The sequence below is a fragment of the Heptranchias perlo genome, chromosome 40 (assembly GCF_035084215.1).
Source record: "Heptranchias perlo isolate sHepPer1 chromosome 40, sHepPer1.hap1, whole genome shotgun sequence".
Taxonomy (NCBI): domain Eukaryota; kingdom Metazoa; phylum Chordata; class Chondrichthyes; order Hexanchiformes; family Hexanchidae; genus Heptranchias; species Heptranchias perlo.
Window position 1 is genome coordinate 673,893 of NC_090364.1, and position 26,309 is coordinate 700,201.

At 46.9% G+C, this 26,309-nt stretch overlaps 1 protein-coding gene across 2 annotated transcripts in view; it reads left to right on the forward strand.

Annotated features, from left to right (window-relative positions):
- The window catches only part of LOC137305444 (transcriptional enhancer factor TEF-1-like), a 77,265-nt gene that overhangs the window by 9,034 nt on the left and 41,922 nt on the right, over nucleotides 1-26,309 (forward strand). For both annotated transcript variants that reach the window (XM_067974264.1, XM_067974265.1), the window contains exon 3: nucleotides 23,791-24,044. In XM_067974264.1, the coding sequence (XP_067830365.1) occupies nucleotides 23,897-24,044 (148 nt within the window). In that variant the 5' untranslated portion in view covers nucleotides 23,791-23,896. The remainder of the gene's footprint in view (nucleotides 1-23,790; nucleotides 24,045-26,309) is intronic.

The window sequence follows — 26,309 nt, forward strand, 5'->3', positions numbered from 1 at the left end:
ATTGGGAAGCCGCTTACAAATTGTTTGCCAGTATCATTTTACCATAGGATGGGGTGCTATCTTCCGTATGATTTTCCTAATACGTCTGATCACTTACCACAAAACGAATTCCTAACTGCAGCCAAGTCATCAAGGGATCGGGGAGGGGAGTGAAATGCAGTTTTCCAGCTGCGTTGAATTGAATTGATATCAACGTACTATAGTATTATACAATCCCGTCAGCACTGCCAACCAGCAGCTAAAGGTATGGTTCTTAAGGCAACAGATCTGCTGAATTGCTGGTCAGTGCTACAGTAAACTGCACTCCTACCTTAAATGCTGAACTGGATTACACCCTTTCAGCATAGTGCAGGATGAGAGCTGTACCTCCTTCCACGCAGATAATTCTGATGGCCTAATTAAATGCTGAGTACCTGTGATTGGGGCAGATTGACGCATGGGGCCCATGCCCAGGGGCCCCTGCCAAACATGGGGCCCCCGCCAGGGGGCAGATTCATTTAAGCATAGTATATTGTAATATGATTTGCTTTATTACTGATTTAATTTCCCACGTTACAAGAGTGACTACACTTCAAAAGTATGTCATTGGCTGTAAAGCGCTTTGGGACTACCTGAGGTCGTGAAAGGCACTATATAAATGCAAGACTTTTTCTTTTTTATTATCAATCCTGTGTCATTCTATGAGCCTATTTCTTCATGCATTTTACTACACATTTGTGTTTTAATGGATTGGGGAGTAGGGTTGTGCGGAAGTGCCTAAAATGTTCTTGTGCTTAGGGCCCCAAGAATTCCTAATCGGATTCTCCTTAAGATCAACGTCATTGTGAAGAGAATCGATCACAATGAGCATTGTTTGCCATGAATTCTGATTGGCATAACCTTTGACTGGAATGCGAACATTTTAGAAATGGATCTTGAAGGATTATTGAACATTGGGGGTGGGGTGGTCATTTAGTTTGTCAAAAACTCCAAAATGTTGTCATTATCATCTCAATGGGTTTTCCTCTGAAATACAGTAAACTGATCCTGCACTCGTGTGATACCCCGAGGCTTGAGTGAATGATGGTGAATGTTCATGCTCCAGTTATACCGCCCTAGGTGATTACAGTCAGCAGCCAAGATTATATTTCCAGCTCGCACGTTCTTGAGTCTGGGAAAGCAGAGCCCTAAAATTCTCTTTTTAAATTCTTTTAAAATTCTTATCCTTGTTTTCAAATCCCTCCATGGCCTCGCCCCTCCCTATCTCTGTAACCTCCTCCAGTCCTACAACCCTGCACTCTGCACTCCTCCAATTCTGGCCTCTTGCGCATCCCCGATTTTTATCACTCCACTATTGGCGGCCGTGCCTTCAGCTGTCTAGGCCCTAAGCTCTGGAATTCCCTCTCCAAACATCTCTGCCTCTCTCTCCTTTAAGACGCTCCTTAAAAACTACCTCTTTGATCAAGCTTTTGATCACCTGTCCTAATATCTCCTTGTGTGGCTTGGTGTCAAACTTTGTTTGATAACCCTCCTGGGACATTTTACCATGTTAAAGGTGCTATATAAATGCAAATTGTTGTTGTACAGGTGTGTACTTTAGATACAAGTACATAGCTGCCCTCAGTGGCCTCTGCTAAGCAGTTAGCCCTCTGCTAACAGATGTTCTGAAGGCCGTACTGAGTGCTCCTGATCATTTTTAAGTCTTTAGACTGTAAATTCCTGTTGGTATAAATCCTGATTGTCTCGCCACTGACGCCAAACTAGTGACTTCTGAAAAATCAGCGGCATGTTCCAGTACATGTGGCATCGGGACCCTGGGGAGAATATTCCTGGATCAGTGTAACTGGGTGTTGCATCGGCACTGAGGTTTGCATTTCTGCACCCGTCGCAACATGGCCAGCTCCAGGACATGACATTAAAACCAACAATCATCAGCGATTGTACCCGACTCTTAACCCTTAACTGGAACACACTCCAAGCTGAGAGTGCAGATGAACAAGATGCTCTGGGCCCTTTCATCTATCGACATTCTTCACAACCAGAGACGTCGGGAGGTTCATGAAAGTTGACTAAAGGGATTCCTCTTCTATCTATTTTCCTCCATAGCCTCTGTTCTGAACTTACCCTTCATAGTACTGCTAAAACTGGAGTCTAGTGCGTATCACAGCACTGTCAGAGGTAACCCCTGCCACTGATTCTAAGTATTTATAGAAACAGAGAAAATAGGAGCAGGAGTAGGCCATTCAGCCCTTCGAGCCTGCTCCCCCATTCAATATGATCATGGCTGATCCTCTATCTCAATATCATATTCCCGTTCTCTCCCCATACCCCTTGATGCCTTTTGTGTCTAGAAATCTATCTAGCTCCTTCTTAAATATATTCAGTGACTTGGTCTCCACAGCCTTCTGTGGTAGAGAATTCCACAGGTTCACCACCTTCTGAGTGAAGAAATTTCTCCTCATCTCAGTCCTAAATGTCCTACCCCGTATCCTGAGACTGTGACCCCTCGTTCTGGACCCCCCAGCCAGGGGAAACATCCTCCCTGCATCCAGTCTGTCTAGCCCTGTCAGAATTTTATATGTTTCAATGAGATCCCCTCTCAATCTTCTAAACTTGAGTGAATACAGGCCGAGTATTTCTACTAATGTACTTCAATACTCACTGAACCAAGGAAAAGGATCCTTCTCATTTAATTAAAATGATTAGAACCAACTCTGGAAAATCATAGCTGGAGGGTAGAGTGGAATAAGCTTTGTCATCTCTCCCAACGTATGCAGGTGTGAGAGCCGTTTCCATGGAGCCTTAGTTGATCTGTTCATTAGGTTTACTGACAGGTGTGCTGTCTCTCAGCTGTATTCAAACACCTTAAGCACCACTTACCAAGGAAAGTGCAACTCACTGCATCCCTTCTCTTTTAGTAAATACCGCCCATTCTCCTGTAATCCACTTAACATTGTCTCACTGAGACATTCTGAGCTGTGTGTGGCTCTAGACCAGTGACCACCATCTGTGCAGCTTCAACATGTCTCACAGGATGTCTGATTTAAGTTGGGCGATGGACCTGAGAGTGTGTTTGTGTTTCTTTTCCCCACCCCCACTTTTTTTTAATTCTCCATGGCATCCCCCACAATTTCTCCTTTCCTGAAGATGCCGAGTCATTGCTTGTATAATTCCACAGATGCTCGAGGTGGTCCAGTACCATTCCAAGTGAATTGGTGAATCCAGTGAGATGACGCTATGGTTGCCTCTACGCACATGTCGGGAGCCAGTGGTAGTAACCCAGCAGTATAAAAGCAGCTAGTGTCAGAAGGTAGTTATCCGTGGAGGGAATCACAGGCCACCTGCACTCACTTGTAGTACGGTCCAGAATCCCCATGTGCGATCGTTGATCTGTACTGAGCTGAGCTCAGTAGGAGCACTGCAATTAATAGAAAATGTATTTGTCTTTTAATCAAATATACTGGAAACCAGTTAAACATGAAGAAGCATATTTTCTGATCAGTAAATTTCAGTTACACTGAGCTTGTTCATACTACATTTCTACAAATACTATTCTAAGCAGGCGCAGCGCATTTAAAAAAGCACTGATTAGAAAATAACCCTTTAGGGTGGGGAGTAATGGAAATCAGTTAAACGTGGGAGGACAGTGGGAATGTATATACACGTGTGTATATATAGGAAGGAAGTGAAGGCCTTAGGGAGCTTACCTGGACCTCTTCTGGCCCCGAATCTGCATGCTGCCAGGTCACTGACAGATCTGGCACTGAGTGTCATTGCCACGATTGGCAGTTAAAATCGTGTCATCGGACCCCAACTTTTAAATAATTGAGATTCCCGCCTGCCTGTGGCGGGCAGCTTTGACACTGCTGAAAACCTGGCGGTTAAAAAGGCAGTGAGTGCGAATGCGTTGGGTAAACAATCGGAAGTGGCCAATTGTCATTTTAACCATCCACCTGCCCCGACCCCACTGATAACTATCCTCGCAACTGAAGTCTCTCTTCCCTGGTGCCACCTTAGTGAGTCTCTTCTGCACCCTCTCCATGGACTTGACATTCTTCCTAATGTAGGAGACTTAGATGAAGGCATAGAAAGTCTCATATCTAAGTTTGCCAATGACACAAAGATTGGTGGCATTGTAAGCAGTGTAGATGAAAACATAAAATTACAAAGCGATATTGATAGATTAGGTGAATGGGCAAAACTGTGGCAAATGGAATTCAATGTAGACAAATGTGAGGTCATCTACTTTGGATCAAAAAAGGATAGAACAGGGTACTTTCTAAATGGTAAAAAGTTAAAAACAGTGGATGTCCAAAGGGACTTAGGGGTTCAGGTACAAATATCATTGAAGTGTCATGAACAGGTGCAGAAAATAATCAATAAGGCTAATAGAATGCTGGCCTTTATATCTAGAGGACTAGAGTACAAGGGGGCAGAAGTTGTGCTGCAGCTATACAAAACCCTGGTTAGACCGCGCCTGGAGTACTGTGAGCAGTTCTGGGCACTGCACCTTCGGAAGGACATATTGGCCTTGGAGGGAGTGCAGCGTAGGTTTACTAGAATGATACCCGGACTTCGAGGGTTAAGTTACGAGGAGAGATTACACAAATTGGTGGTGTATTCTCTAGAGTTTCGAAGGTTAAGGGGTGATCTGATCGAAGTTTATAAGATATTAAGGGAAACAGATAGGGTGGATAGAGAGAAACTATTTCCACTGGTTGGGGATTCTAGGAGTAGGGGGCACAGTCTAAAAATTAGAGCCAGACCTTTCAGGAGTGAGATTCGAAAACATTTCTACACACTAAGGGTGGTAGAAGTTTGGAACTCTCTTCCGCAAACGGCAATTGATGCTAGCTCAATTGCTAAATTTAAATGTGAGATAGATAGCTTTTTGGTAACCAAAGGTATTAAGGGATATGGGCCAAAGGCAGGTACATGGAGTTAGATCACAGATCAGCCATGATCTTATCAAATGGTGGAGCAGGCACGAGGGGCTGAATGGCCTACTCCTGTTCCTATGTTCCTACCCAAAAACCGGACACAATATTCTAACTGCGGCTCAACCAACTATTTATACAGGTGTAACACTAACGTTTTGCTTTTGTACACAAATAAGGCAGGAAAGGTTTTGGGTGTTTCTAGAATTTTAGGGAGTTGCAGTTACAGGTTAGTTTATTTAATGTTTGTACCGTGTGTGTGTGTGTGTGTGTGTGTGTGTGTGTGTAAATATATCTAATATGTAATATGTAGCTTTCAAAAGTGTAATTTTTTGCAGTGGGATCACAGGGACATGTGTTGTCTTATGTGAAGTTTTATTTTCTGGGGCGCAGCTTCATGTTTGAGACATGGAGGATGTTCCTGTTCCCTGGTGTGAATGCATTTATTGGCTTTATTTGATATTCCTATCACTGTACTTGCATTGCCAGGGCTCGGAAATAAAATCGAGAATGGGTTGGAGTGGTAATGAATTTTACTTAATTTAAATAATGACAGAGTTTCCATATTTAAGATTTTATGACCATATACTGCTGTGATGTGATTGTTTCTTAGTTCAGCACATGCTCATGGCGGCGGTCCCTTTCGTAATATGCAGCAATCAGGGAGAGAACCCACCCATTCATGGGGAAATATGACAAGTAACATTAATAACAATTTAATAGATTACAAACCCCAGAGTAGAGGCAGTCAACCTACTTGAGAGCACAAAAATGAGCTCCCCGTGACATTCTGCAAATCATGCTTTAGTGCACTTCTAGGTTTATTTTAAATATATCAAGTTAGAAATTACTATTGGCAACAATAAGAGCTACCAAGCACGTTGATACGACACGCCTCTGTCCACACGTTAATGGAAGCTTTATCTAGTTTATTTTCAATGGGATAATGCTTCCTTTTAAAATAGTGGACATAAGAACGTCATACGATTGCATTAAGCTTTGATTCGATACTGTCGGCAACAGTAATTTCGAGCTTCATGTATTTTAAGGTTTGAAATGCACAGCAGGATGGTGAACATCTGAGGAAAAGAGAGGTTCATTTTTGGGTGTGGACTTTCATCTAAACTTAGTTATAAGATATTGATTCATTCTTTACAGCACAGAAACAGGCCATTCGGCCCAACTGGTCTATGCCAGGTTTATGCTGCACTCAAGCCTCCTCCCACCTTACTTCATCTCATCCTATCACCCTATCCTTCTATTTCTTTCTCCCTCATGTATTTACCTAGCTTCCCCTTAAATGCATCTATGCTATTCGTCTCAACTACTCCATGTAGTGGCGAGTTCCACATTCTCACCACTCTCTGGGTAAAGAAGTTTCTCCTGAATTCCTTATTGGATTTATTAGTGACTTTCTTATATTTATGGCCCCTAGTTTTGGCCTCCCCTACAAGTGGAAACACCTTCTCTACGTCTACCCTATTGAACCCCTTCAGAATTTTAAAACCTCTATCAGGTCACCTCTGAGCCTTCTCTTTTCTAGAGAAAAGAGCCCCAACTTGGTCAGTCTTTTTTGATAGTTATAACCTCTCAATTCTGGTATCATCCTTGTAAATCTTTTTTGCACTTTCTCCAGTGCTTCTATATTCTTATCATGTCTGAAACTACTTTTGAAAATCACATTGTATATTCAAAATCGTTACGTCAGCACATGCTCAGTCCAGATGATCCCTGCCTGCCCCTTGGCGGTGGTGAGTCTGTTTTTTTTCTTAGAACCTAGAATGCACTGCAAGTTGGGATTATTGTGTTGTAAAAGGTAAGGAAAAGAGAGTGGACCCTGTAAAATTGTACTGAAGTTGCTACAACTGCTTTTATTCTCATATTTAAAATATCTGTAACCTTTCCAAAATAAATTATTTTGTCTTGAAAGGCAGAATTACAAGAGGCTCCAAAATGCAACAAATAAAGATCCTGCAGGATGGGGTGTCCAAGGTTTTCTCTCCATGAGCCACATGGGTACATATCGTGGGGCCTCACACACCACGTTTTAATCCCTACCCACATTCATTTGCATAGATCTCAAGCTGCACATACTAAATGACCTTGGTATTCTGATTCATGATTTATTCTCCAATGAGGCAACAGTGGTAAAAATAGTCCCTTTCCAAACAGGACATGAGGCATTGGGACCAGTTCTGGGGAAGGTGGGACCTGTACAGGCCAGACGGTTTGCACCTCATCGGAGCTGGGACCAATGTCCTCGCGGGGAGGTTCGCCAGTGCTGTGGGGAAGGGTTTAAACTAATTTTGCACCAGGATATAGCAATGGAAAGGAGAAACAAGGGGTACAAAGGATTAGGGGAGAATGATAGCACTAGAGCAAGTAATAGTACGGTATTAGGTGGGATCAGATTAAGAGACAGTACAAGAAAGTCGAAGACTGGTTTGCAGTGCATGTGCGTAAATGCACGAAGCGCGGTAAACAAGGTTGGTGAGCTGCAGGCGCAAATGGCCACATGGGAATAGGACGTCGTGGCAATAACAGAGTCCTGGCTCAAAAAAGGGCAGGATTAGGTACTAAATATTCCTGGATACAAGGTGTTCAGGAAAGATAGGGAAGGAAAGAAAGGAGGAGGGGGGTGGTGGTGGGGGGGTGGTAGTATTGATTAAGGAGAATATTGCAGTACTGGAGAGAGAGGATGTCCTGGAGGGATCAAGGACAGAATCTGTTTGGTTAGAGTTAAGAAATAAAAGAGGTGCCGCTACACTACTGGGTGTATTCTATAGGCCAAGAACTAGTGGAAGGATATAGAGGAGCAAATTTGCAGGGAAATTAGAGAGGTGCAAAGGCTATAGAGTAGTGATAACTGGGGACTTCAACTATCCTAATATAGACTGGGATAACAACAGTAATATAAGGGGCAAAGAGGGGGAGGAATTTTTGAAATGTGTTCAGGATAACTTTCTTAACCAGTACGTGTCCGTCCCAACGAGGAAGGAGGCATTGCTGGACTTGCTTCTAGGGATTGAGGTGGGCCAAATGGAGCAAGTGTCAGTGGGGGAGCATTTAGGGAGCAGCAATCACAGTATCATAAGGTTTAGAATAGCTATGGAAAAGGACACAGACCACTCTAAAGTAAAAATACTCAATTGGAGGAAGGCCAATTTCAATGGGGTGAGAACAGATCTGGCCAGGGTAAATTGGGATCAAAGATTGACAGGCAAAACTGTAACTGAACAGTAGGCGGCCTTTAAGGAGGAGATGGTTCAGGTACAGTCTAGGCACATTCCCACAAGGCAGAAAGGTAGGGCAACTAAAGTGAGAGCTCCCAGGATGACAAAAGAGATAGAGAGCAAGATGAAACGGAAAAAGGGGGCGTATGACAGAAGCCAGGTTGATAACACAATGGAGAACCAGGCAGAATATAGAAAGTTCAGAGGGGAAGTGAAAAAGGAAATAAGAGGGGCAAAGAGAGAGTATGAGAATAGACTGGCGGCCAACGTAAAAGGGAATCCAAAAGTCTTTTACAGTCATGTAAACAGTAAACGGGCAGAAAGAGGAGGGATGGGGCTGATCAAGGACCAAAAAGGAGATCTACTCATGGAGGCAGAGGGGATGGCCAAGGTACTAAATGAGTACTTTGCATCTGTCTTTACCAAGGAAAAAGATGCTGACCACAGTCTCAGTAAAGGAAGATATAGTTGAGATACTGGAAGGGCTAAGAATTGACAAAGAAGAGGTACTTGAAAGGCTAGCTGTACTTAAAGTAGATAAGTCACCTGGTCCGGATGGGATGCATCCTAGGTTGCTGAGGGAAGTAAGGGTGGAAATTGCGGAGGTACTGGCCATAATCTTCCAAACATCCTTAGATACGGGGATGGTGCCAGAGGACTGGAGAATTGCAGATGTTACACCCTTGTTCAAAAAAGGGTGTAAGGATAAACCCAGCAACTATAGGCCAGTCAGTTTAACCTCAGTGGTGGGGAAACTTTTAGAAACGGTAATCCAGGACAGAATTAACAGTTACTTGGACGAGGATGGATTGATTAGGGAAAGCCAGCACAGATTTGTTAAAGGCAAATCGTGTTTAACTAACCTGATAGAGTTTTTTGATGAGGTAACAGAGAGGGTAGATGAGGGCAATGCAGTTGATGAGGTGTATATGGACTTTCAAAAGACGTTTGATAAAGTGCCATACGGTAGGCTTATCATCAAGATTGCAGCGCATGGAATAAAGGGGGCAGTAGCAACGTGGATACAGAATTTGCGATGGGACAGGAAACGGGGAGTAGTGGTGAACGGTTGATTTTCGGACTGGAGGGAGGTGTACAGCACTGTTCCCCAGGGGTCAGTGCTGGGACCACTGCTTTTCTTGATATATATTAATGAGTTGGACTTGAGTGTACAGGGCACAATTTCAAAATTTGCAGATGACACAAAACTTGGAAAGGTATTAAACAGTGAGGAGGATAGTGATAGACCTCAAGAGGATATAGACAGGCTGGTGGAATGGGCAGACACATGGCAGATGAAATTTAACGCAGAAAAATGCAAAGTGATACATTTCGGTAGGAAGAATGAGAAGATGCGATATAAACTAGAGGGCGCAGTTCTAAAAGGGGTAGAGGAACAGAGAGATCTGGGGGTGTATGTGCACAAATCGTTGAAAGTGGCAGGGCAGGTTGAGAAAACGGTTAAAAAGCATATGGGATCCTGGGCTTTATAAATAGAGGCATAGAGTACAAAAGTATGGAAGTCATGATGAACCTTTATAAAACACTGGTTCGGCCACAACTGGAGTATTGTGTCCAGTTCTGGGCACCGCACTTCAGGAAAGATATGAAAGCCTTAAAGAGGGTGCAAAAGAGATTTACTAGAATGATTCCAGGGATGAAGGACTTTAGTTATGTGGATAGACTGGAGAAGCTGGGGTTGTTCTCTTTTGAACAGAGACGGTTGTGAGGAGATTTGATAGAGGTATTCAAAATCATGAAGGGTGTAGATAGAGAGAAACTGTTCCCATTGGTGGAAGGGTCAAGGACCAGAGGACATAGATTTACGGTGATTGGCAAAAGAACCAAAGGTGACATGTGGAAAAACCTTTTTACACAGCGAGTGGTTAGGATCTGGAATGCACTGCCCGAGGGTGTGGTGGAGGTGGATTCAATCATGGCCTTCAAAAGGGAACTGGATAAGTACTTGAAAGGAAAAAATTTGCAGGACTACAGGGAAAGGGCGGGGGAGTGGGACTAGCTAGATTGTTCTTGCATGGAGCTGGTGTGGACTTGATGGGCCGAATGGCCTCCTTCCATGCTGCAACCTTTCTATGATTCTAAACTTATATTCAGGGCTTTTTTTGAGCAATCGGCTTCCTTTGAAGCTGCTGATCAACTTTTTCTAGCATTCCAGGTTTCCCTGTCCCTAAGGAATGACTCTCCGTTTGATAATCACAAAATTCACCAAAATCATTTTTTAAATGTGCTTTACTAATAATTCTGATACATGGTAGTATTATATACTGGGAATACATTGTAAATCTTTTCCATTTTAATTTCCAGAGATTAAGCTGCATGAACATTTTGAGTTGTATGGTATACTTGTGGTTAATAGGCTGCCCCTTGGGGAGGTTTTTGCCATGTTCTGCTTCACATGGAGAAGGGAGGAAGTTGTTGGTATTGAATTGTGAGCAGTAATCTCCAGTGTTTTCCTCCTCACTTTAAATTGTTTCCTGTTTGGTAAAGTCTTAGAAAGAGATAAGATTCCAAATCTGTTCAGCAGCTGGTGAGCAGTAGCCAAACATACACATTTCCAAACCTGGTCACTCGAGGCTACCGTACTCTCAGTACAGTAACCCCCCACAAGTATGTTAGAGAACATTTATGTTAACTAATGTACAATATTTTAAATAACAAAACATGATTGGCTTTTATTTATGGGCTGACTTGGCGCTAGTTGTGCAGGATGTGCGCAGGAAAGTCTTCAAAACATCAATTAGATCCTTGATCTGTGCTGGATGAGCTGATCACAGCTGAGGGAGCACTAGGGGAGCTACAATCGACCTCAGTTCCCCTGAGTTAGGAAAAGGAGAAGTCACCCAGGTTTCTGGGTCTTGTGGCTCCTGTTGGAAAGTGCTCGAATGAAGATCGGGTGAGGACAGAATTGGGCTCCGCTGAGAGCCCAACTCTCACTGTCTAGGCTTGCATACAAAGAATGGTCATTGTGTGAGGTATCGGAGGGCAGACAACACCCATCAAATTATGTCCTGCTGTAAATCAATTCCTTCGGGAATGGAAAGGTGAAAATTGGGCCGAGTCAAAATAGATTTTTAAAAATTTATTCATGGGATGTGGGCGTCGCTGGCGAGGCCGGCATTTATTGCCCAACCCTAATTGCCCTTGAGAAGGTGGTGGTGAGCCGCCTTCTTGAACCGCTGCAGTCCGTGTGGTGAAGGTTCTCCCACAGTGCTGTTAGGAAGGGAGTTCCAGGATTTTGACCCAGCGACGATGAAGGAACGGCGATATATTTCCAAGTCGGGATGGTGTGTGACTTGGTGAGGAACGTGCAGGTGGTGTTGTTCCCATGTACCTGCTGCTCTTGTCCTTCTAGGTGGTAGAGGTCGTGGGTTTGGGAGGTGCTGTCGAAGAAGCCTTGGCGAGTTGCTGCAGTGCATCCTGTGGATGGTACACACTGCAGCCACAGTGCGCCGGTGGAGAAGGGAGTGAATATTTAGTGTGGTGGATGGGGTGCCAATCAAGTGGGCTGCTTTGTCCTGGATGGTGTTGAGCTTCTTGAGTGTTGGAGCTGCACTCATCCAGGCAAGTGGAGAGTATTCCATCACACTCCTGACTTGTGCCTTGTAGATGGTGGAAAGGCTCTGAGGAGTCAGGAGGTGAGTCACTCGCCGCAGAATACCCAGCCTCTGATCTGCTCTTGCAGCCTCAGTATTTATATGGCTGGTACAGTTAAGTTTCTGGTCAATGGTGATCCCCAGGATGTTGATGGTGGGGGATTCGGCGATGGTAATGCCGTTGAATGTCAAGGGGAGGTGGTTAGACTCTCTCTTGTTGGAGATGGTCATTGCCTGGCACTTGTCTGGCGCGAATGTTACTTGCCACTTATGAGCCCAAGCCTGGATGTTGTCCAGGTCTTGCTGCATGCGGGCTCGGTTGAGGGGTTGTGAATGGAACTGAACACTATGCAATCATCAGCGAACATCCCCATTTCTGACCTTATGATGGAGGGAAGGTCATTGATGAAGCAGCTGAAGATGTTTGGGCCCAGGACACTGCCCTGAGGAACTCCTGCAGCAATGCCCTGGGGCTGAGATGATTGGCCTCCAACAACCACTACCATCTTCCTTTCTGCTAGGTATGACTCCATCCAATGGAGAGTTTTCCCCCTGATTCCCATTGACTTCAATGTTACCAGGGCTCCTTGGTGCCACACTCGGTCAAATGCTGCCTTGATGTCAAGGGCAGTCACTCTCGGCTCACCTCTGGAATTTAGCTCTTTTGTCCATGTTTGGACCAACGCTGTAATGAGGTCTGGAGCCGAGTGCTCCTGGCGGAACACAAACTGAGCATTGGTGAGCAGGTTGTTGGTGAGTAAGTGCCGCTTGATAGCACTGTCCACGACACCTTCCATCGCTTTGCTGATGATTGAGTTCACAAGCTTTCGGAGATTTTCTCCTTCCTCAGGCAAATGTTTCAAGATCTCCTTGAAGCCTACGCATTTATACATATGTATAAATGCGTAGGCTTCAAGGAGATCTTGAAACATTTGCCTGAGGAAGGAGAAAATCTCCGAAAGCTTGTGAATTTAAAATAAAATTGCTGGACTATAACTTGGTGTTGTAAAATTGTTTACAATTGTCAACCCCAGTCCATCACCGGCATCTCCACATCCTGATGATTGAGAGTAGACTGATGGGGCGGTAATTGGCCGGATTGGATTTGTCCTGCTTTTTGTGGACAGGACATACCTGGGCAATTTTCCACATTGTCGGGTAGATGTCAGTGTTGTAGCTGTACTGGAACAGCTTGGCTAGAGGCGTGGCTAGTTCTGGAGCACAAGTCTTCAGCACTACAGCCGGGATGTTGTCGGGGCCCATAGCCTTTGCTGTATCCAGCGCACTCAGCCGTTTCTTGATATCACGTGGAGTGAATCGAATTGGCTGAAGACTGGCGTCTGTGATGGTGAGGATATCGGGAGGAGGCCGAGATGGATCATCCACTCGGCACTTCTGGCTGAAGATGGTTGCAAACGCTTCAGCCTTATCTTTTGCACTCCCGTGCTGGACTCCGCCATCATTGAGGATGGGGATGTTTACAGAGCCTCCTCCTCCCGTTAGTTGTTTAATTGTCCACCACCATTCACGACTGGATGTGGCAGGACTGCAGAGCTTTGATCTGATCCATTGGTTGTGGAATCGCTTAGCTCTGTCTATAGCATGTTGCTTCCGCTGTTTAGCATGCATGTAGTCCTGAGTAGCTTCACCAGGTTGGCACCTCATTTTTAGGTACGCCTGGTGCTGCTCCTGGCATGCTCTTCTACACTCCTCATTGAGCCAGGGTTGATCCCCTGGCTTGTTGGTAATGGTAGAGTGAGGAATATGCCAGGCCATGAGGTTACAGATTGTGCTGGAATATAATTCTGCTGGTGCTGATGGCCCACAGCGCCTCATGGATGCCCAGTTTTGAGCTGCTAGATCTGTTCTGAATCTATCCCATTTAGCACGGTGGTAGTGCTACCCAACATGTTGGATGGTGTCCTCAGTGCGAAGACGGGACTTCGTCTCCATGAGGACTATGCGGTGGTCACTCCTACCAACACTGTCATGGACAGATGCATTTGCAACAGGTAGATTGGTGAGGACGAGGTCAAGTAAGTTTTTCCCTCATGTTGGTTCACTCACTACCTGCCGCAGGCCCAGTCTGGCAGCTATATCCTTCAGGACTCAGCCAGCTCGGTCAGTAGTGGTGCTATCAAGCCACTCTTGGTGATGGACGTTGAAGTCCCACCACCCATTCTGTGCCCTTGCTACCCTCAGTGCTTCCTCCAAGTGGTGCTCAACATGGAGGAGGACTGATTCATCAGCTGAGGGAGGGCGGTAGGTGGTAATCAGCAGGAGGTTTCCTTGCCCATGTTTGATCTGATGCCATGAGATTCATGGGGTCTAGAGTCAATGTTGAGGACTCCCAGTGCCACTCCCTCCTGACTGTATATCACTGTACCACCACCTCTGGTGGGTCTGTCCTGCCGGTGGGACAGGACATACCCAGGGATGGTGATGGATGAGTCTGGGACGTTGGCTGAAAGGTATGATTCTGTGAGTATGGCTATGTCAGGCTGTTGCTTGACTCGTCTGTGGGACAGCTCTCCCAATTTTGGCACAAGTCCCCAGATGTTAGTGAGGAGGACTTTGCAGGGTCGACTGGGCTTGGTTTGCCTTTGTCGTGTCCGGTGCCTGGTGGTCCGTTCGGTTTTATTCTTATTGTGACTTTTTTTTAGTGAGATTTTACAACTGAGTGGCTTGCTAGGCCATTTCAGAGGGCAATTAAGAATCAACCACATTGCTGTGGGTCTGGAGTCACATTTTGGCCAGACTGGGTAAGGACGGCAAGTTTCCTTCCCTAAAGGACATTAGTCCAGATGGGTGTTTACGACAATCTGGTAGTTTCATGGCCACCATTACTGATACTAGTATTTAATTCCAGATTTTATTTAATTAATTGAATTTAAATTCCCCAGCTGCCATCGCTGGATTTGAACTCATGACTCTGGATTATTAGTCCAGGCCTCTGGATTATTAGTTCAGTAACATAACCACTATGCTACCGTACCCCGTAGATTGTGAGCTGATTGAGGAATCGAAGTTCTGATGTGAACAGCTAGTTATGCAGCATGCAGGAAAAGATGGAAGGAGGTCTGGGGCTGGGGCAGGGGCAGGGCCGGTGTGCTGGGGCAGGGGCAGGGCCGGTGTGCTGGGGCAGGGGCAGGGCCGGTGTGCTGGGGCAGGGGCAGGGCCGGTGTGCTGGGGCAGGGGCAGGGCCGGTGTGCTGGGGCTGGGGCAGGGGCAGGGGCAGGGCCGGTGTGCTGGGGCAGGGGCAGGGCTGGTGTGCTGGGGCAGGGGCAGGGCCAGTGTGCTGGGGCAGGGGCAGGGGCAGGGCCAGTGTGCTGGGGCAGGGGCAGGGGCAGGGCCAGTGTGCTGGGGCAGGGGCAGGGGCAGGGCCGGTGTGCTGGGGCAGGGGCAGGGGCAGGGCCGGTGTGCTGGGGCAGGGGCAGGGGCAGGGCCAGTGTGCTGGGGCAGGGGCAGGGGCAGGGCCGGTGTGCTGGGGCAGGGGCAGGGCCGGTGTGCTGGGGCAGGGGCAGGGGCAGGGCCAGTGTGCTGGGGCAGGGGCAGGGGCAGGGCCAGTGTGCTGGGGCAGGGGCAGGGGCAGGGCCAGTGTGCTGGGGCAGGGGCAGGGCCGGTGTGCTGGGGCAGGGGCAGGGCCGGTGTGCTGGGGCTGGGGCAGGGGCAGGGGCAGGGCCGGTGTGCTGGGGCAGGGACAGGGGCAGGGCCGGTGTGCTGGGGCAGGGGCAGGGGCAGGGCCGGTGTGCTGGGGCAGGGACAGGGGCAGGGCCGGTGTGCTGGGGCAGGGGCAGGGCCGGTGTGCTGGGGCAGGGGCAGGGCCGGTGTGCTGGGGCAGGGGCAGGGCCGGTGTGCTGGGGCTGGGGCAGGGGCAGGGGCAGGGCCGGTGTGCTGGGGCAGGGGCAGGGCCGGTGTGCTGGGGCAGGGGCAGGGCCGGTGTGCTGGGGCAGGGGCAGGGCCGGTGTGCTGGGGCAGGGGCAGGGCCGGTGTGCTGGGGCAGGGGCAGGGGCAGGGCCAGTGTGCTGGGGCAGGGGCAGGGGCAGGGCCGGTGTGCTGGGGCAGGGGCAGGGGCAGGGCCGGTGTGCTGGGGCAGGGGCAGGGGCAGGGCCGGTGTGCTGGGGCTGGGGCAGGGGCAGGGGCAGGGCCGGTGTGCTGGGGCTGGGGCTGGGGCAGGGCCGGTGTGCTGGGGCTGGGGCAGGGCCGGTGTGCTGGGGCTGGGGCAGGGCCGGTGTGCTGGGGCAGGGGCAGGGGCAGGGCCGGTGTGCTGGGGCTGGGGCAGGGCCGGTGTGCTGGGGCTGGGGCAGGGGCAGGGCCGGTGTGCTGGGGCTGGGGCAGGGGCAGGGCCGGTGTGCTGGGGCAGGAGCAGGGCTGTGTGTTGGAGCTGGGAGGGAAAGAAAGGAGGGACAAACAGGCAGACAATCAACGCCTGCTGTAATATTTTCCCTTCCCTGCAGTAGTAAATAAAATGTTTATTGTCATCAGCAGGAGTTTCAGAACGGCTCTATTCCTAGTACAGGTAGCAACTGTTTGCTCTGAAAACAGGGCTGTAACCATCGAACTGATCCAGCAGCTGTCTGTGGAACTTTATCAATGGGATGTTTAGATTTTGGCAATATTTCAGACAACCTTTTTCAAAGGTGATTAGTCTGGTTGATGGGACAGTGACATCATGACTGGTATATTTTTATTAAACTGCAAAAATGTCCTACAAGGCAATTTACCAGATACCCTTGCCTCTGTTAGATTGTGGCTGTGCACTTATCCACATCAATTATTACATCAACACATTTCCAAACAAATACTCTGAATTGCAGTTATATAATCAGAGCTGTTTTCAGTTGTTTGTATACCCCACAGTTGTAGCGCATCTACCCCATAAGTTCAATGCCCATTTCTCTGCCAGCACTTTAAAAAAAGATGCTTTTACATTTACTTTAATCTTTATTTAAGAATTTTCTACAAGTTTTAAACAAGTCATTGAGGTTTTTTTTCACGTAAAGAAAGCAAATGACATCAGCAGGCAGCTGTCGGTGTGAGGTCCTGATGCTCGATGGGAGATGTGGGTCTGTGCCAGTTGTCAGCCTACTCAACAGGCCTTGCTTTTACCGTGCCCATTAAGATCTGCAACAGGTGGTGTGAGCCTGGACAGCAGCTGTTCTAAACGAGAGAGATGCTAAAGAAGGACTGACTGTAAAAATAATTTCTTCACAATGCCCTTCAGAACTATTCAGTTAGGGTCTTGCTGGAACACTCAGATATATGCTGTAACTAGGGTTTCAGTAAAGGGTATGGTGAGTGTGTGAAAATTTCATACCGTGAAAAGCATTCAGCAATACAACTTTAGACTCTGTCTCTGAAGAGAACGTTTTGGGTTATATAACACCAGGGTGACATACTGGTGGGGACAGGTCGGTCACTGGGGGGTAGGAACAGTTTGAGGGAATAAATTAAGAGCATCACAAAACATTAAAGCGTATTGGTCTCGAGGATTTCCCCCCCCCCCCGCCCCCCCCCCAGTAGTGGTACTGATTAGCCAAACAAGCTCAGCCATGTGTATAAAGCACGCTTTCTATAATATCCCTGTCCAACTCTGATATACTGCACTGCACCAGACAGTGTGGCATTTTTTTTTATTCGTCCATGGGATGTGGGCGTCGCTGGCGAGGCTGGCATTTATTGCCCATCCCTAATTGCCCTCGAGAAGGTGGTGGTGAGCCGCCTTCTTGAACCGCTGCAGTCCGTGTGGTGACAGTTCTCCCACAGTGCTGTTAGGAAGGGAGTTCCAGGATTTTGACCCAGCGACGATGAAGGAATGGTGATATATTTCCAAGTCGGGATGGCGTGTGACTTGGAGGGGAACGTGCAGGTGGTGTTGTTCCCATGTACCTGCTGCTCTTGTCCTTCTAGGTGGTAGAGGTCGCGGGTTTGGGAGGAGCTGTCGAAGAAGCCTTGTTGAGTTGCGGCAGTGCATCCTGTGGATGGTACACACTGCAGCCACAGTGCGCCGGTGGTGAAGGGAGTGAATGTTTAGGGTGGTGGATGGGGTGCCAATCAAGCGGGCTGCTTTGTCCTGGATGGTGTCGAGCTTCTTGAGTGTTGTTGGAGCTGCACTCATCCAGGCAAGTGGAGAGTATTCCATCACACTCCTGACTTGTGCCTTTATAGATGGTGGAAAAGCTTTGGGGAGTCAGGAGGTGAGTCACTCGCCGCAGAATACCCAGCCTCTGACCTGCTCTTATAGCCACAGTATTTATATGGCTGGTCCAGTTAAGTTTCTGGTCAATGGTGACCCCCAGGATGTTGATGGTGGGGGATTCGGCGATGGTAATGCCGTTGAATGTCAAGGGGAGGTGGTTAGACTCTCTCTTGTTGGAGATGGTCATTGCCTGGCACTTATCTGGGGTGAATGTTACTTGCCACTTATGAGCCCAAGCCTGGATGTTGTCCAGGTCTTGCTGCATGCGGGCTCGGACTACTTCATTATTTGAAGGGTTACAAATGGAACTGAACACTGTGCAATCATCAGCGAACATCCCCATTTCTGACCTTATGATGGAGGGAAGGTCATTGATGAAGCAGCTGAAGATGGCTGGGCTGAGGACACTGCCCTGAGGAACTCCTGCAGCAATGTCCTGGGGCTGAGATGATTGGCCTCCAACAACCACTACCATCTTCCTTTGTGCTAGGTATGACTCCAGCCACTGCAGAGTTTTCCCCCTGATTCCCATTGACTTCAATGTTACTAGGGCTCCTTGGTGCCACACTCAGTCAAATGCTGCCTTGATGTCAAGGGCAGTCACTCTCACCTCACCTCTGGAATTCAGCTCTTTTCCCCATGTTTGGACCAAGGCTGTAATGAGGTCTGGAGCCGAGTGGTCCTGGCGGAACACAAACTGAGCATCGGCGAGCAGTTTATTGGTGAGTAAGTGCTGCTTGATAGCACTGTCCACGACACCTTCCATCACTTGGCTGGTGATTGAGAGTAGACTGATGGGGCGGTAATTGGCCAGATTGGATTTGTCCTGCCCATTGTGGACAGGACATACCTGGGCAATTTTCCACATTGTCAGGTAGATGCCAGTGTTGTAACTGTACTGGATCAGCTTGGCTAGAGGCGCGGCTAGTTCTGGAGCACAAGTCTTCAGCACTACAGCCGGGATGTTGTCGGGGCCCATAGCCTTTGCTGTATCCAGTACACTCAGCCGTTTCTTGATATCACGTGGAGTGAATCGAATTGGCTGAAGACTGTGATGGTGGGGATATCGGGAGGAGGCTGGGATGGATCATCCACTCGGCACTTCTGGCTGAAGATGGTTGCAAACGCATCAGCCTTGTCTTTTGCACTCACGTGCTGGACTCCGCCATCATTGAGGATGGAGATGTTTGCAGAGCCTCCTCCTCCCGTTAGTTGTTTAATTGTCCACCACCATTCACGACTGGATGTGGCAGGACTGCAGAGCTTTGATCTGATCCGTTGGTTGTGGAATCGCTTAGCTCTGTCTATAGCATGTTGCTTTTGCTGTTTAGCATGCATGTAGTCCTGAGTTGTAGCTTCACCAGGTTGGCACCTCATTTTTAGGTATGCCTGGTGCTGCTCCTGGCATGCTCTTCTACACTCCTCGTTGAACCAGGGTTGATCCCCTGGCTTGTTGGTAATGGTAGAGTGAGGAATATGCCAGGCCATGAGGTTACAGATTGTGCTGGAATACAATTCTGCTGCTCTGATGGCCCACAGCGCCTCATGGATGCCCAGTTTTGAGCTGCTCGTCTCCACGAGGACTGTGCGGTGGTCACTCCTACCAATACTGTAATGGACAGATGCATCTGCGACAGGTAGATTGGTGAGGACGAGGTCAAGTAAGTTTTTCCCTCGTGTTGGTTCGCTCACCACCTGCCGCAGGCCCAGTCTGGCAGCTATGTCCTTCAGGGCTCGGTCAGTAGTGGTATTACCAAGCCTCTCTTGGTGATGGACATTGAAGTCCCCCACCCAGAGTACATCCAGACAGTGTTGCATATCGCCGCACTGCACCAGACAATATAAACAAGACGTGCCTCACCACATTTACTAGAACCAGCTCTATTTACTTGACTAGTATATTCATAGTCCCCAATTCCAAAGGTCTACAATACCATCAGTTCCTTGAGCATTTGGGTATTTATACTAAAGAATGTAGTTGGTGAAGGTAGAGCCTGCACTCCTTTAATGAAAAAGCTAATGTTAATGCAGCTGGAGCCCTGTTTGTTTATGGCCTGCCCTGCCTCTCCTATTCTGTGTACAGATAGAGAAGAGGGAGGGGAGTCAGTCACAAAACACCTCGGCCGGGATTTTAACATGGAGCTGGGAAGAGAGCGGGGAGGAAGTTTATCGGACACGAAACCTGGAAGTGGAGTTAGCGGGTCGGAATCTGTGATTGCAACTTAATTGAAGGATAAAAATTTTACTTCTGGGTTTCATGCCCCGCAGCCAGCATGATTGACAGGCTGACTGCCTGTTGGGTAGCAAAGTAGCTGAGGAGAGACCAGAGTCTTCGGGGTTTGTCGGGGAGAGATTGTGATATTTGGGGGTTGGATTGGGGGGCTATCGCGGTGGTGGGGGGGAAGAAGGTGAGCAGTCAATGATCATTGGGGAGGTGAAAAATCGTTCATCGGGGTTGGGGGTCTCGGACATCGGGGGTTGGGGGGTGGTTGTCGGACATCGCGGGGGGGTTCGGCTGATCGCGACAGGTAAGCCTGTTGGGCCTGGAGGAAACACTCCTGCTCCTGGCCCACAAGCAGTGCAACAAAGGCACTTACCTCACGATCCAGCCCTTCTCGCCTCTGTTTCACTGGTGAGATTCACGGGCCCCGGGAAACCCGTGCTGGAGACGTTACATTCAAAGGTCTGTTAAAATCAATTTTAAAAGTCCTGATTAACATCTCATAAGGACGTTAATTGCTCTGATAACTACCCGCCTGCTTGAACTAACTAAGATCTCGAATGCGGTGAGTAGGTTACTCGATTGCATCCAAGCACTCCTCCATTAAACCTGGAAGAGGGCACGTTGGAGCTGGGATGCGGTCCCGCTCCAAAAGTCAAATATTTAACTACCCATCCGCCCCCAACCCACCTGTTTTTGGCAGTAAAGTTCCCCCCACCACCGACCTCGTCTATGTATGGCTAACATTCAAAGTATCTTCCAAATCAGTTTACTTTTCTTTTGAAATATTCAAGTGCAATCACAGTTTAGAAATTTAGTTTTTAATTTTTTTAAAAAATGTCTACTTCCAGTGAAATCTAATGGAGTGTTACAAATTTCAAGTCTTGTTTTAGATATTGTCTCTGTACAGCAGTATGGCCACTCCCATAGCCGGTCTGGGCATCTTGCGTTTAGCCTGTACCTGTACTGCTCAATGTCTAACTATACAACCATGTAACCCAGGGATGTAACAGTAGTTATCCCCCTTGTGATCCTAACCGAATATTCGAGTCATTTGCATTTATGTTTCTTAAACCTCTTTGAAGGCAGATTGAGAAAATATTTGGTGAGATGAATCACATATGAATGATTAAGCTGCTTTATTTCATAGTGAGTGAATATATAAAGCAACAGTTATGATCAGATTCACATAGTTCAACCAGTATAACTTGTCTTCATGTAATAATACAAAATAATGAACACGCTAAACTTCCCCAGATCAGTGTGTCATCTTGTTTTGACTTAAACAAAGTAACTTTTAACTACTCTCCTGTATTCTAACTCCTTTACAGGTCCTGACCTTGCAGCATTCCATTTTAAAAAAGCGAGTGACCTTTTCTTGTGTCTGTATCTCGGTCACTTTTTTAAAAATCTCCCTCCGTTCTCAGCTAAAAGGAAGTTGAGAGCTCTCAACACAATGGGTATGAGATGTTTATCACTTGCTGAGACAGGCTCATCTATTGCTTATTATTTACAGTCCATGAGGAAACAACATCAAATCTAGCTCATTAGCATATTAACCACCTATCATCGCAGTGACTTTTTAAAACTTACGTGGATACACTGTAGTTTGAAAAGCAACATATATATTTTTAAAAATCTTATTCAAACCTTTTCTGTGTAAAAATTTGTTTTCCAAGTTGATTTGTTTTCAAAGTGGAAACCTTTAAAAATTCTTTTGAAATTCAGGATGTGGACAGTCCAGCCACAAGCGTGCTGCTTGCCCATCAAAATCTATACATTACCTCTTCTGTGCCATCTGCAGTGATTCATTTCTGCTGTAATTGTAGGGAGAAAACGTTTAATGAATTTTCCCACCCAAAAGAAATGGGTGAGGCGGTGGGAGAGAATAACCATTGGCTTCTGTTTTGTCAGCATGTCGTATTCTGGTGGTTGGTTATGAACTAGTCATCTCACACCGGTGCCAAGTGCTGCATTCAATGTGCTGAGAAGTGTCAACAGTTGTGTGCATGTGTTGCATAGAATCATAGCATGTTACAGACACCCTTGACCCTGATGTCTATGGAAATGAGAGTGTTTGTTTTCACCAGTTTAGTGTAGACTATCTCTCTTCTCTTACCCACTGATGCCACTCACTAAAGACTGTTGCCAACTGATGCCAGTCTGCAGACAGTGCTGAAACTATTTGTCTCACATTTGACAGTCAATCCTGCCTTTGTGTTGCAGTCAATGGATATGATTGTCTGTTACAGCATTTTGATGATGGAATGGCAATGGCCAAGCTTTGCTGCACAATTGGTTTGAATCTCATTGAAGGAATTCCATTCACCTTTCATCATTAAAATAAATGACATGAATGTCGCAGGAAACCAAAGGGCCCTGTGTAAACACTTGTCATGGAAATTCTCAAATGGGACAAACATTGCCTCCAAGAAGCTGAGCACTTGGGAATATGTGATAGTGGATAGATAGATAGAAATAGGAACAGTGTTACAGGATAATAACTAAATTTTAAAAATCAGACAAAATCATGAACTTTTGAGATCAAAAGTTTTAAGTTGTGAAGTGGCCAAATCTTTCACTAGATCTCTTGCAGGTTTCCATTATTTAAAATGATATACTGTGGGGAGAACTAAAATAAACTCAAGACAATTGCAGGAAATTGGGACTAGCTTAGTGGTATAAACTGGGCGACATGGACATGTTGGGCCGAAGGGCCTGTTTCCATGTTGTAACTTCTATGATTCTATGAACTTGCAGCAACATTCGCCGCAACAGGTTCCCTGTTGGCTCATTTGACAAAGATGTTGCCCAGTGTGACTAAGCCATACAGGCCTGAAAGGTTACAGACTCGCCACCCTCCTGGGTTAGTTAATTTTTATATATACTCAGAAACCCCTAACTCTAATGGAGAAATCCTTTCCCCTTCCTTGAGATTCCCTGTGTATGTGGTGAATACTACACTCAGTGTGTGGGGATATGTCCATGTACTTTGTTGACATGCTTTTGATATGTTGGATGATTTTCCCATCCTGAGTCTGGTGCTGCTTCAGGCTGCAGCTTTGGAATTCCACGTGTAAGTGTGAAATTTCACAGAGGGCTGTGCAAACTCCTCCGTGTCAACATAAAAACACAGCTATTGAAAAGTGGCCTGCAGTGGCCTGTGATGAAGATCAGGAAGGTAGATGTTTAGGGCAAAAGTATAAAATTATTCCAAGAACCATTAATTCACTGATCATTTCTCACCTGCCAATCCAGTGTCTGGGTGTGTGTCTCTTTCTTACCCAAATCGCTCTTTCTCACTGTTCCATTGCCCCTCCCAATCAGTGTCTCTGAGTTTTCCCCTCTTCCACTCTTGTGCTCCTCCTGCCAGTTAATTACAGAACCTCATCATAAAGGGTAGGTGGGAAGGGAAGATGGAGGTCAAAGGAGAAGGAATAAAAATAACTTACAAATGGGGATGTAAGCAGCTGGACTAGCCGAGCCCTGAGATGAGTATTATGTCCCCAGCAACCCCAATGAGATGGCACAAGCCCTTTTGATGTTGAACTGCATCTATTCAACTTCATTTATCAGTTCCTGAAATTGTTTTTCTTTTTTCTCTCAGCCGTCCTGTGCTGCCCTCCAAGCTGCAGCTTGGAGACCCCATAACAAGTAAAATAGAGACAAACGGCTGGAGTGAGGGCGCAAGCCCTGACCACGGCTCCGAAACAATGAGCCATTCAATCGACAAGAGTTTGGACAGCGATGCAGAGGGAGTGTGGAGTCCTGACATCGAGCAGAGCTTCCAGGAGGCACTGGCCATCTACCCACCATGTGGCAGGCGGAAAATTATCCTGTCAGATGAAGGAAAAATGTATGGTGAGTGACAGACACTTTCATTTCAAGGAGGAGCAGACCATGGGTTGTACGTTAACATTGAACACTGATTCCTCAGTCTGTTTTGTTTCCATTGAGATTGAAAGTTGCCCAGTCTGCGAGCCTCATTGAGTGCACTCAATCTGTAGCTCAGTGGACGAATTCAGGCTGATACTGTGTATACGGCATTCTTTGAGTTTGGTTGTCTCAAGATTGGCTCCCAGGCCAGTCCATATTTATGCTCTCCATTAAAATAAATGGAGCCGCTCAAGCATGAAGCTGCTGCACCTTGTCAGTAACATCAGCTGATCCATTCTCTGTTTTCATGGGGGATGGAAGGAGACTTGATGTGAGGGACCTCCAGCAAGGCAGATCTGAAGGTTTCGAATTTTAAAAGGTAACAAATCTGTGATTCGCATTTTATTTTTGCGATGATGTCAATGAGCAGTTAATGCCTTCTCTGAGCTTCCCTTCCGCTATAAAGGGGGAGTTTTCCCACACTGTTGCCTTTGTGAAAAGGAGATTTACCATTAGGTGCACCATTTTATAAATTACAACATTTCTATCAACGTTTTCTTACTTTCTACCTGGTTGCAATTGGGTTTCACTAATTGACCTTCGTGCCCCTGGAAAATTCAGGCAGGGTTCCCCTTATCCAGTGACTCTGTGGAAAGCGTATCTGTGTGGATGTCAGGTGAGGACAGACACTGTGTAATGCCCCTGTAGTCAAATAATCTGCTGACGCCCATAATTTGGGCTCGTACATGAAGAATGGCTATTTGAGCAAGGTGCCAGCACTGGTAGAATCGTACCCAGCAAGAGAAGGCAGAGGAAAAAAATATAGGAAAATAATTGCAATAAGAAAAATGGGCGCTGATGGCCAAATTTCCCATCTCCATGAGGTCAGTGGGAAGGAGCTGATGAGCTTGTTTGTGTTGAGGGAAAAAGTTGTTTGTATGAGATCAGGGGAAAATGGAGAGAAGATTGTTTGTTTCAATAGCTGCTTTTATATTAGGTTTAGGAGATGTTGCAGCCGCTGGTCTTAGAGAATCCAGCAAATGTTCTTTGGGATTGCTGCGAGCTGTGTGTGATCCATGCAAGGGGAGCAATGGCCCTAACCCCACTAAACCCAATATAAAAGTTCCTAATGAGTCTAATTCCCGTTGTTTAGATTAGTGCAGGTGCAGGCAACTGTGTCTTGGGGTAAGAGGATGTATGTGATTACTGCAAGGGGTGGGTGTCTGATTTGGATGTTACAGGGAGGGGTGGAACAGGTTATAGGTCTTTCTCATTGATTTTCTGTCTTATCTATGTTTCAGAACCACCTCTGCTAGACACAGTCTTGCTTTGTACTGGGTACCTACCCCATTTACACTGTGGGGATGGCCACAGAGGAGGAAAGTGCACATTGTTCTCTGTTCGGTTGGGGGGAGGTGGGCGTGATGCTGGGAAGTTTGCATTTATTGCCCATCCCTAGTTGCCCTCAGGGTATTAAGAGCCAACCATATAGTGTGCACTGGGGTCACAGGCAGGCCAGACAGGGTAGAGGTGGCAGGAACCCTTCATGAAGGACGATGGTGAATCAGTTGGGTTTATACAACAAAAGCAACAGCTTTCATGGTCACTTCTTCCCCCACAGCTAACTCAGAATGTGCTCTGGTGGAGTTGAACTCCTGACCTCGGGCTTATCAATCCAGCATCGTAACCACCACACTACCATACCCGAAACTGCTCCTGATACACAAGATCACACTTGTGACTTGGCTGACTTGATGTTGGCATTGGCAAAGGCATGAAAGTGGGCCTTCTGCATGTCTCTCTGACTAGAAACTGGAAGGAGATACAAAGGGAAAATGCAAGAGACAGCATGATGGAGTTTGAGTCCTGATGCTGTGCCTCTGGGGTTTGGTGTACAGAAATTGTCTGTCTATGTGGAGGACTCGTAGACAGGATACATGTATAAAATGGAGCAGCTGCGGATTTGCTCTGACACTGAATCAGCAGCTGCTGCGTAATCAAGCCAAATGACCGAGCCAAATGTGGGCCTGTTCTGAGAGGTTAAAATGCCAGACTTGCCCCTAGCCTGATGGTGAGAAGGAAACTTCACAGCCACAGGTTTCCAGTTGGCCCTTGGGGTGGCAGATGGAACAAAATTAGATTTTCATTTAATTTTCCTTTTAAAATATAAAGCGCCTCAGTTCAGTGGATTTGCTCGTGTGTTTTGAATTTCTCTTGCATTTTTTCTTGTTGGCTTTTAGTTGCTTTGTT